This window comes from Uloborus diversus, chromosome 7, assembly GCF_026930045.1.
Source record: "Uloborus diversus isolate 005 chromosome 7, Udiv.v.3.1, whole genome shotgun sequence".
Lineage (NCBI taxonomy): Eukaryota > Metazoa > Arthropoda > Arachnida > Araneae > Uloboridae > Uloborus > Uloborus diversus.
Window position 1 is genome coordinate 89,727,253 of NC_072737.1, and position 13,169 is coordinate 89,740,421.

A 13,169-nucleotide genomic window follows, 5' to 3' on the forward strand; every position below is an offset into this window, starting at 1 on the left:
TTGGAATATGATGACTTGGTATTAAATTTATGCTTATTGGAATTTATTAAGTCTTGGTGCTTTAGTTTCACGTAATCAACCAAAATGTGTGTCATTTTATGTAAAAAGCTGATTGTAATTGTACATAAATATTTCAGATTTAGTCTATCAAATGTAATTCATTTTAACGTGAGCACAGATTATAATTGATAATGCATATATTTTCATCTTTTGTGCTAATTGAAAATACTCATAACTTGTATCATTGATAACCATGATTCACGTTAAAGAGATTTTTGCCAAAAATATGCTCGTGCAAGTAGCCCGTGCAACGCCGGGCACGCAGCTAGTTAAAATATTAAAACCTGAAATTCACTTTTAGCGATAAGAGAAAACAGAGAAAAAATCTCCCGTAAAAAATTCAAACTTCTGTTTTTAACTTAAAGCGCCAAGAAAACTGCAAATTAAATAAAAAATATTTTAGTGACGCCATCTATTAGCTAGCTGGTTAACTAGAGCCGTTTTATTGTAGGGAGTTGGAGCAATTCACAAAGGCAATGATGTATGTCTCTTGTTAATTAGTTACTTAATAGATGGCGCCACTAAAACCCTTTCTTAATTCAATGTATTCAACCAAAATGCTGCTAAAGTTTTAATAAATTGCATAAAATGATAAAAAACTTATATAGCATCTCAATTTTGTTTATACTGGACGTTTTATCATAGGGGACATTTTATCCAGGGGACGTTTTTTCATGGGGGACGTTACTTCAAGGGACTTTTCTTTTGGGGACGTTATTTCCGGGGACGTTTTGCTGGGGACTTTTTTCCTAGAACCCTAAGTCGACCCCCTAACTTTTAGTCTCATTTCTTGTACTAAATTTGTTGACTTATACGTTAACTTTTTCTCGTCAAATGATGAAAATCTTTTCATTGCTCTCAGTAACTGACAAGAAAATACAGTGAAACTTCTCTAGAGCGACTACCCTCTGTTCCAGAAAAAGGCGGTCGTAAAGAGAGGTGATCGCTTAAAAAAGTATCAACTTAACATTGCCAAAAAAAAAAAAAAAAAATTCCTCAAAAATAGTACTGTAAATTTGCAAATTTTATAAAATAAAAAAACATGAAAATTAATTGTCTTTGCATCATAAGCACTACTACAGGCTTCTTGAAACATGAAGAAACTTCAGGTCGTTTCACATTTTTTGTCTCTCTAGAAATTTTTTCTATCTGGCATCTCTGTACAACTAGATGCTTGAATGTTTCCTTTTCTTTACAAATTTCAATTTGTCCTTCAAGATTTTTTTAATTTGAGTTTTCCCAACCGAAAACATCTGTTACCTTCCTTTCCGAATTTCCTTTTAAGTAAAACTCAATCACTTTGATTCGTTGCTTTAACATAAAAGTACATTACTGTTTTATTAGACATGTTTTAACCCCTAGCTTAAACAAGAATTTTAGCTAAAGTGCACTGTTATTCTTCTTGTACGCCCCATAAATTCATAACAAATGTGTTTACCAAGGGATAGAGAGACGATGGGGATTATCAGAAATGTGACCTTTCACTTGTCACCACCTTCCTTGCACATGTTGTCCATCAGTAAACAATGCGTCAAGGTCGACTGACCAGTTTAGAATGCTTTTGGACCAGTTGGAAAATTTTCAGATAAAGAGATAGCCAGTGGTTGTCCATAAGGAGTTCACTAGAGTTGGCAGGTCACTTCGAAAAGACTTTTAACATTGAGTAGATAGGGGAAAAAGCGGTGCTTTGGAAAATTTGTGGTTAATGGAGATGGTCACTGTATAGAGGTGGTCACTTATAGAAGTTTCACCGCACATGTTTGTTTTCATTTAACAAACATGGATATAAAAATATAGTAATTAAGATAAGCTTCTTACCTACTGTGTGCCATTAGAGACTCTGCATAACTCATTAGAAGATGGTTTCTTTGATGGTAGGGGTATCTGCATTAAAAAAAGAACAGAAACAAAATTAACAAGGTTTTTTTTCGAATGACATAAATATTTTAGCTTCTTGGGTTTTCTACAATTTTCATAATACATTTTGATGGGATTGGTCATTGAAATATATTGTGATATTAGAAAATCGACCATCAAGGTGTGACGGGTGAAAATTGCTTCAACATTTGAATGAAGCCATTGCCTGTTTGGTGATATTTTGATAGTTGAAATTGTAACCCTAACTCCAGTGGATGAACCCTAAACTCCAGTAGGTAGAGCTCATTGTTGACCATTTTTTCGCTCCTCCATTCCCTTGAAATGACACAGTCTTACCAGTAAAACAGTTAAGTTATCGGATCAAATTCAGTCTTGTCACAAAGATTTCCCTTGCATGTTAAACATTACCAAAACTTATTATCAAATTATCACGCCGTGGGATGAGTTTCTTTGTTGAAACATGCAGGTTACTCGATCATCGGCTATTATTTGAGGATAGCATTTGATTTTTCAGGTGTTTTATTAAATTTTCTCTAGGCAAATTTACCATTTCAAAAATTAACATCAACAATCACTGATATGAGTGGTTCACACGAAAAGAAAATCTAGTATGTTCTGGCAATTATGGAGCTTTCCTTTGTTACTATCTCATGAAGTCTTCTATCTAATGCAGAATTGTACAACAAAATTCTGCAAAACAAAAGCTGGAAGATTTCAGCAATTGGGAAATTGCAGAACTTAATTCATTGCTGCTAAATTTTTGAGCCTCAATGCCTGCACTCCTTTTGAATGTGTAAACAAAGAATGGGGAAATATCTACTTGCATAGGATTACCATTAAAAAAAAGGTTACCAAAATTAAACAACTCATGCAAAAAGTTGATGATTGTGGCAATTTCTGAACTATCAAAATATCCAGCACAAGCAGAATCAAAGAGGAAAAATAGAAAATCATTTTAAAACCCTTGCTTAACAAATATTTTATTTGTTAACAAATTGATAATATCTATAATAATTTCTCTAACCTCCTGAGACATTAAAAAAAATCTTTCTCTACTAGCTGAGCTGATTGTAATAGTTAAAAATAATTGAAGTAACACAAAGTTATGTATGAAAACTCTTTTTATATCTTGCTCCTCAAAATCACCCAGGTTACTTCAAAAACTGTGAGGGGCTTAATCTTTTCATCATTGAATAATTTAGTCATGTCGGCACTCTCAGCTTCAATGAGATATCATCTGCCTCCAGCTCTGTTATTCACTATTCCAGACTGATGAGTCCATAACAAAGACGAAACTACAGTCTCTGGATGTGAAAACCATTCTGTAGGTATACTGCTTGTAATTTTTCTTGCCTCATGCTAAAATTTTACTCACAGTTGAAACATTTTATTTTTCGTTTTCAAAATCAAATCCAAATAACCATAATCCCAGCCAACCATACAGAAAAATAATTATCATCAAATTTTGTGTTAATTGCATTCGAAACTGAATCTATTACTTCATACAAAATATTCAAAAATCAATGTTTGACTTCACATAATCATGTAGATTTCTGTCACTTTTTTTTTTTTTTTTAACGCCTCTTTAAAATTGGCTTAGAGGAAGAATTTTCTGGAAAAATTTCACAATTGATTGAAATATACATCTATAAAAAAAAAATCTATTTTCAGTTTCAATTGTAGATTGAACTGTGGTAGTATGGTGCACAGATCAATTGTAAATTGAACTGTGGTTTGAATTGTCAAGTAGTGGATTGAAGATATAGATTTTGATAGAGTAAAGCATTTTTCAAAAACCTTTTCCCGATGCAAACAAATTGGATAAATATTCAAACAAAGTCATACATGGGCATGAGCTTTTTCACCATTGAAAGAATCATTTTGCAATAATTCTTCCAGTCGTCAAATCACTGCTTTGAAGTTATAGAGAAATTTTTTAATCGTTTTAACTCTTGAAGATTATCTTGTGTCACTCCACGATTGCATAATTATAGAGCTCCATAAAAGGTATTTGGTTGATATGTCTTTTTTTATTCAATAATCACATGCATTTTTAAGAAGTTTGTATGAGAGCATTATAATGTATTGAGCAGCTGAAAAGTGTTTCTAGCAGAAGAAAGCGATGAACACTCATTAAAAAAATATACACTTAAAAAATGAGCGTAAAAGTGAATGTAAAATATCAAGGAATTTTCTTGTGAAAACCATTCTGCCACACCACTTTTCACAAGCCTCTCATATTGGACATACCATCGTTACACTGGTCACACAAGTGTGAAATATTTAGTATTTAGCCTATATGAGACAATGTCTTCTTTAGTTAAAATTGTCCATGGTTCTCTATCAGTTTCCTATGTTCTGAAAAAGCCAAAAATACTTCATGAATTTCTAAGTCATCATCCAAATAACAAAAAAACTTTTTCTAGTCTGAGAATGTGTTGAGTTTCATCAAATAGTTGCTGAGATCGGGCGAGATTTCCTTTAATGAACATTGATTTCTGACTAACATAAATTGAATTCACCCATTTTCAATCATTCTGCTCAAAAAATTTGGGGGTGCAACCGCCCCCTCTTGATTCCCCTATTTGCTGCCCCTAAATTTCGCTTCATTTTTAGTAGGTATTCATTTTACATGAAAATCATCAACCTGTATTGGAACCTCAAATTGAATGGCATCTGTTGACCTACAGAAAATTTATTGTTTCCGGAATATTCAAGTATTTTCTCTTAAAAAATAGGCCAAGTATTTTTGCTGCCAGCAAATCTTTTGAGGAGTAAAATTCAAATTTACAAATTTAAAGTGTGAAACATGCACTCTGATTCATAATGGCCAACTCAGTTCATACTTATAGAACAAGAACAGAGCTGACACATTGATGATACAAAGTAATCTAAGAACCAGGGCCTTCCCAAAGTTAAGAGCTTATCTTTTTCATTATTCGTACCTTGTAACTTGAGTACAAAAAAAGAACTCTATGTTTCTCAAAGAAAGAAAGAAAAAAAAAAAAAAAGCTCCCTATATGCTTCTGAAGAAAAATAATCACCAATAATTGCTTTTGCTTAAATTTCATTAGCTTTAAAGAGTATAGAACAATGGTTTAATGCACAAATTAGCAGGAAAGCTGCATACAAGTGTTTCTGGGTTACAAAGAAAGCAGTTTTAAATGCAAAAAAAGTGAGCTATCTTTTGTGGAATGTCTGTTCATCCATCCCTCACAAGTGGGTGGTCTTTTGTTGGATGTCTTTTTATCCATAGCTCACTATGCATTGCAAAAGAAGTTCCTTGTAACCCCAAAAACTTATATGCAGTTTTCCTACTAAATATACATGAACACAATGTTTTGTATTCTTTTATTTTTCAAGCACAAAGATATTTATTCAATTCTTACCATTAGATTTGTTTAGTTCTAATGAAAAAATTTCTTATAGAGTAAAGTAAATGTTTTATGTATGTATACTCAACACACCAAGCAAATTCCTCTTCATTTCAAAAGGAAAAAAAAATCTTAAATAATGGAAAAGTTCCATCCCTGATTAAATTTAAAAACCATCTCTTTCAATAAAATATAAGAAACTAAACAAAGAAAATAAAGAATTAATCTTCTTACTTTTGTTGGATTTCATGGATATAATTACCATGCATAAGAAGGTCCATCATATGCAGAGCAAACCACCAACCATCATTGAATGAACTGAAGAAAAAAAGCCAAAACATATTTAAAGAAATAGATGAATTATTATCACTAGAATATTAGCAATATTTTTAAAAAATACGTTAAAATCAGACAAGAAATATTACCTCCAATAAGACAAAGTGCATATCGTCGCCTCAGAGCAACAGTAAGATATCTTAGTGTTATTTCTGGGACTAGATATCTTACTGTTGCTCTGAAGTGACGATATATAAACACAGAAATGCTCTTCAAATGTTACGTTAGTAAATGAGTTTTTACATTTTGGGTTGCCAACGGGTGTTATATTTCTCCAATTAAAAAAATCTCTCTGTTTATCTCTAGGAGATATTTATTTCTGCATCAATGGTAGGCATTTTATGCACCATGTAACTTAAGTAAGAGAGAGAAAAATAGTGTTTCAGATAATGAAAGTTCTATCTTGGCACTTATTCAATATTTTAAATAATTTTTACTCTGTCACAATATTAAGGCTCTTCTATACCGTCCATCTTGGTTTTCGACGCTAATGCTTTCTCTACGGGAAAATCTGCTACCTATACAAAGCATAACACGAGAAATTACTGGAATATTTTCATGCGGTTTGTTTTAAACGATGGCTATGACTTAGAACTAGAGATGCTCTTTTTTATTTTTTCTGTAGTTATTTTGAAATTTTTTTAATAACATTTTAAAACTTTAAACGACTATTTTCACACGTTTGAAAAATGATATGGAAAAACGGAAAAAAGAGCGCAAGAGATTGAACATTTCTCTTTAAAAACATATTTTAAGTTTGTTTCTGAGACAATTTGTTCTATTGATATTCTCCACGGAGTAAAACCTTATTTTCGAGAAATTGAGAAAAACTGCGAAAAACACGCCTTCCACCAGACCACACCCATTTCCCCCCCCACACCCCACTTTGAGGGACCACTTTCTCTTCTCCCCCAGGGTCTTTGGCTGCTTCTCCGCTTTTCCCCTCTGCCTCGCCACAGGCCTCGCCAGGCAATAAACTGGATCCCTACTAATGACCATTCATTCTTTGTCGTTTTTTGTGTTGGTCTTGTATCTATGTGACTCGACGGTGACATCCGTTCTAAAAAGAAAACGCATTTTTTTTTCTTTTTTCGAGTTCCTCGATAAGTTTTTGAAATTATTTAGGTGATATATTTTTCAATGCTGTTTTAGTATAAGTACACCGTTTGAGTGTAGAAGTTATTTTGTTTAAAGTGTAAATTACTGCATCTTATAATGGGAAAAAATGTGAGTCTTCTCGTTTGAAGATTCATATACATATTTCAAGAATTGTCATTGCTTGAACTTTTGTCTTAATAATTTGCGCATAACCAAGATCAAAGAGCTCTACTCAGGTCCGCGCCAAGCCTGATCAACGCCGTTGTGCAAATGTCTTTTGAGCGCCTTTATGCAGTGGCGTTCGGCGAAAATATAGTTAACAGCTGGATTGACGTTTTGTAGACCAATATGACGTAGAAAAAAATACGTTTGTCATTTAATTGATTTTGAAAAAAATGTGTATTTAATTTTGGATTACAGTGCACGTGTGTGATTACAGTTTCACTTCATATCTCGAACTTATTTCGAGTTCAGTAGCTCCTCTGATATGCTAATGCGTTTAGGAAAAAGAAAATATTTTAAATATTAACAATTCTAAAATACGGAAGGCATTGAATATGATATCTAAAACAATTACATTGTCCAAAGCTCTTTTTCTGACACACAAATAGTTAAAAAAAAAGGAGGGGGAGAGGAATCGAGTAATTATGGTCAAGTCGTTACTTTTTGGAACTAAAAAGTTAGCCAAAATTGTAGTCTACAATATACAAATATTACGCACAAGTAAAATGTATGCAAATACACTTACCATAATTTTTATGTATGATAAAATGAAATAGTCGAATTTCCGCGAGCAATAATTTAAAATCAAAAAGAGACATATTGCACAAATTATAGTACAACATATTCTCCTCAAGATCCAAAATGAAGAATAGAAAATTTCTCGCGCCTCATATGTTCAGCTTCGTGTACTATTAACCCTAAACAGCATTCACGCCTCCACACGAAGAAGAAAAATGCTGATGTATGCATTAACTAGCATCACGTGATTTCAGTGTAAAAGATTGCACTCTTGAAAAGCATGTTTAGACACACAACATGGCAATAATTTTTCATTTTAGATAGGCAGCGAGAGGATTGCTTGTTTCAGTGAGCAGTGTAATTTCTCCGCCACCATAGGATATATAATCAGGGCCTGATGAACTCACGGTCTGGTAGGTCCATGGACCTGGGCACCACAATTTTAGGAGCACCAAAATGGGGGTAAATTTCTTTATTTCTTCCCGTTTTTGAAAACTTCCACACAAAAAAATTGCAGATATTCCTGTGAGAGGGGGCACCAAATTTTGCCAGGGCCTGGGCACCAAATTTTGCCAGGGCCTGGGCATCACTTTGGGCTGAGCGGGCCCTGTTGGATACTGGATATAATAAATGATAACTTACGATGTTTAAACGAAAAGCCGAAGGGCTAAATTTCGTAAGTCAGTCAACGATGTTACATGCTTATACAAGCAGAGATAATATCACACAGTGGAAGGTGCAGAATCAAATATTAATGTGAAGAAATGAACATTGGAAACTTGTTAAAATCTTACCAAAAATTTATTGGTCCATAGTAACTAAAATAAATATAACTAACAAAACTAAGTTTTTAAGAATAAAACCCGGCCATAAGTGGAGGCGGAGTTCGCAACTCCCCAACACCTATCGGACCTAACTCACAAGAGGCTGACGAACACAAAAGAAGAGAGAGAACGATTGGAATCGTTCACTATTTATACTTGCCTCATTTGCATATGATTGGGCATCAAAGGATGCCAACCTAAAACTGAAACTTTACACGTGCCGAAAGAGTTGAGAAGTTAATCTAATTTGAATAAAGTTAATTTTATATTACATTACATTAGGAATGAGAACGCGGATAAATATCGTTTACCGATGTCTATCAATAAAAAGTTCTTTTTTTTCCTTCTTTGGTTGGAGAGATTCCCCCCATTTGGAACATTTTTGATTGGTAGTGAAAGGCGCCGTTTTGACTCTGGCGCCGTAGTGCGCCTCACGACCTCGCACATAAGGACGGCGCGACCATGGATCTACTCTCTTAATTCACAATGGTTTTTTCGAACTCTTTAATGTTTCATTTTAGATAAAGGTTTTTCTTTTTATTATTTTTTTTATTTACAATATCAATTTATCAGTCATTATAATTGTGTGAAAAAAAAGGAAAGAAGGAGACTGCGAACAAGAAAGTTCACTATGGTAATACTCTCATCAGCCAGTATCTATCTTTTTCCCAGATAATTGTTTTTTTAAATTTTCATATTATTTTGTGTTCCTCCTATACTCAAAATGGAAAGGGATCACATTTGATTAATCCAATATATATATATATATATATATATATATACATACACAATTTCATGCATTTTTTCCTCCCCTGTGACTTTAGAGCCACAGGTGAAAGTATTTTTTCGAAGAATCAGCAAAGTCAGCACCTCGTATCAAAATGCTTCTCCTTTAAAGATTGTACATATTTCAATAATTATCATTACTTTTATTTTCGTCTTGATCATTTGCGCAGGCTCACAATCAAAGAACTCTATTCACAATTTACAATGCATTTTCCGAACTCTTTTGATGTTACATAAAGTCGATTTTTGCAAAGCGAATTTGTCTATCTTCGCAACTGCGTGAAAAAGAAATGAGACTGCGAACAAGGAAAGTTGAGTGTGGTGATACAGCCATCAGCAAGTAATTTAGTACCTCACAACCTTTTTTCTACGATCAATGTTTTTGAAATTTTCATATTATTTTGTTTTCCTCCAATACTCAAGGTGGAACAGGATCATATTTGATTCAATCAATTTCATGTATAAAATGATGCTTTTCGGCCAGATAGCTATTTAAAACCTCAAGTGGAAGTATTTTTTCAAAGAATCAACAAAGCAATGATGGCTGCAGCACTTCATATCAAAATAATTCTCGCTAGTACAAGAAGTATCATCAGTTGAACTTTCGTCTTGATCATTTGCGCATGCTCACAATCAAAGAACTCTATTCACAATTTACAATGCATTTTCCAAACTCTTTTCAGGTTACATAAAGTTTATTTTTGCAATGCGAATTTGTCAATCATCGTGACTGCATGAAAAAGAAATGAGACTGCGAACATGAAAGCTCAGTACGGTGATACTGTCATCAGCAAGTATGATTTAGTACATCAACAGGGGCGGATCCAGAAATTTTTGTAAGGGGGGTCAAGTTTCAATGGATATCGTTATTATTCCTACGTAAAAAAGTAGCAGTTAATCAGGGTTGCCCATCATTCCATGCAGGAGAGCGTACCGCCTCATATGCTACGAAGCACTCCCCTCCCCCCCAAGTCAAAACCCATTCAAATTACCTCCCCTCCCCCTAAATTTTCAATGCCACAGCCTGAGCCATGGATCATATTAACTCAAACTTTCATCAAAAGTCACATTTCTTTCGGCAGATATGCTGGTCATGTCACCGTAAGCTTTGGTTATATGAGATAACATCTATAAATAGTAATAAAAAGCACCCATAACACGCACAACATGTGGTTTGAGGGGGAGGAGAACTGGGGAAAAAGTTAAGCTCATTAGAGAAATTTGTGCTTTTGAAAATGAACAAAGAAATCAAAATAGCAATGCCTCAGTAAACAAATCCAGTCAATTCTTTGAATTATGACGCGCTAAAAAGAACTACCTTACACAACCGAGCAAAAAAAAAAAAAAAATGTTGACATTGATTCCATGTACTATTTTTTCGGATGTAAAGAATTGAAGTTTAATAATAATCATAATGACATTCTTCTCACAGGGGGTCGGCTGACCCTTTGACCCTCCCCTGAATCCGCCCTTGTACCTCACAACCTTTTTTCTCCGATCATTTTTTTTTTTTTTAATTTTCATATTATTTTATTTGCCTCCAACACTCAACTAGTCCAGTCAATAGATACATTTTACCTTGCAAAAAATGGGGTCAAAGATTTTATTTTTTTAATTTGTACATATTGATGCCGACATGGAAAAACCAAGTTATCCAACACGAAAGACCCCGGGAGAACGTTTGGGGGCCGAAAAACCACAAAAATTTATGACTTTTTTTGTTTTTTCCAAAATATCTCCGAAATGGTTCAACTTAGAAAAAAGTTTTAAATGTAAAGTTTAAAGAACATAAAATTTCCTACAACTTTTGTATTTACAACTTTTTTGTAGCACAAATAACAAGCTTGCTATAGCTCTTTGAAAATAGGCAGTTTTCCTCCACTCCAAAAAAAAAAAGCTTTCACACTGACAGCAAGGCGTCATAATTATTAGAACTTGAATAGAAACTTTAATTTCAGAGAGTTTATCGACAATTAGATTAGTTTGAGTTTCTTGCTCCCCCCCCCCCCCCCCGCTGGACACAGTAGCAATTCTGGCTGACAGATTAGTTCCCACTAGGCTCCAAAAACAAACGATGTATTATGAAACTGAAATACATATATACGCATTCATTTAAAGCACATACGACGATGCAATAATAATTTTAAAAAAAAAACCTTCCCCACTGCTCACGAACTAACTTTTCTGATCTGACAGAGGTAGTCTTCATCAGACTCCAATAATAGATGATATATTATTCTTTTTAACTGAATTACACAATATATACATTCATTTGAGGGATATAATTCGTACATTCTAGATTAATTATTGCAAACAAAGATGCGATTTTTAAATATTAATGTGAAGGAATGAATATTAGGCAGCTAATAAGCAAACAATCAGCACAGTCATGCATCCTATGCTCTGATACAATAATAATAATAAACCCTCCCCCACCGCTCTCGAACTAATATTTCTAGTCTGACAGAGATAGTCTTCAGTCAGACTCCAATAACATATGATTTATATTGCAGTTTGTAATTGAATTACATAATCTTCTCATTCATTTAAAGCACATAATTCGTACCATCTATTCTGTGACAAGCGAAAATGCAATATTCGAATATAAATGTGAATGAATAAATATTAGGGTGATAATAAGCAAACAATAGACATAAAAATGAATAATTAAAGGTACAATAGTAATACGTAATAAACACTTTGAAAAAATTCTGCAGAAACTGACTTTTTGAGGCATGAAAAACCCAAAAGAATTACCTTACAAAATGAAAATCCAACTGTAGAAGATTAATACATACATCTAAATTACACAGAGATTCATTCGACCTTAAAGCAAATAGAGAAATGACAACAAAATACACTGTTTATCTTCTTCGAAGCCGTTTTGAAGGTCCAGGTTCTCCCGGTTCAGAATCTGTAGGGGGTAGAAAGAAGTTGTGGTCCTTTAATTGTTCATCTCCTTGTTGCGGTAATTCCAAAAGCTCCTGGAACAAATCATCTTCTTCAGCAGTCTCATCCAAAGATGAAATTTCTGCAACATTTTCACAATTTGTGCCACTGCAGTGTTTGCACGTGCTGGAGCATTTTAAACCTGCCTTGTAACACGAACAGACTCCAATACAATTTTTCTTGCAGGTACAAGGTACAATCTTCAAAAGATTCTGAGTAACTGAATCTCTTTTCGCGTCAACATGCCTTAGACCTTGCGTCCTGCGTTCCCAACCCCATTTCTCTGGATCAATTATGTTGCCCAACCAACTTTGAATTTGGTGGTAGAACCGATATGAGTGATAACGTCCAGCATCCCCCTCCCTCCCCGCACGTTAGAGGTAGCCCTGCAAGATTTATCTTAACCCTGTATACTAGTTTTATAAAAAGATTAAATTGCAAAGTATCCAAAGATAGGTTCAAATACTTTACGTCACCTGTGTATAATATTTGCAAAATGTGTTCTCCAGCTGCAGCTAAGGAAGGCATCATGATGACAGATTGGGTCCATAAATTCTTATATAGCTTCCTTAATTTCAGGAGGTTTTTTTTTTTTTTTTTTTTTTTTTTTTTTTGACTATTTTGTACAATTTAATTTTGCCTTGGCCAAAGATTGCCGAAGTCATATCACACCCACTAAACGCATGGATGAAAAGAATATTGCTGGGGTCAAACTCAAAAGATTTAGTGGGGAAAGAAACAAATCACAAGCATTCCCTCTTCCAGGTTTTAAAAAGAACAAGTTGCTGAAAGCATGTCCTAAATCTGTCATTAGTCCTCTCGCCCACTATAACAACCTGTTCAATTTCTTTTGCCTTTGAAAGAGCAGTAAGTAAGTCGGCATCATCTTGAGTCTGCCTGACTTCAATGCCACACTCTTCGAAATATGTCTCAAGAAGTAGAATAAGACAATTCTTTTTGTTATAATTTGCCAGAAATCTTTCTTGAGGAATTTAGTTAACATGTAAGGTTCAACCATTACTTCAAGGGAAGAGATTGATTGCTCATTGATATAGCATTTGTGACAGGCAGTGTGAATTGTCACTTCTTTTAAGAACTTCAAAAAACGCTGATGTTCTTCATT

At 34.0% G+C, this 13,169-nt stretch overlaps 1 protein-coding gene across 1 annotated transcript in view; it reads right to left on the reverse strand.

Annotated features, from left to right (window-relative positions):
• The window catches only part of LOC129226049 (nuclear pore complex protein Nup85-like), a 91,295-nt gene that overhangs the window by 21,723 nt on the left and 56,403 nt on the right, over positions 1 to 13,169 (reverse strand). Inside the window, exons 14-15 of the mRNA XM_054860628.1 lie at positions 5,547 to 5,630; positions 1,879 to 1,944 (exon numbers count right to left, since the gene is read on the reverse strand). Coding sequence (XP_054716603.1) covers positions 1,879 to 1,944; positions 5,547 to 5,630 — 150 coding nt within the window. The remainder of the gene's footprint in view (positions 1 to 1,878; positions 1,945 to 5,546; positions 5,631 to 13,169) is intronic.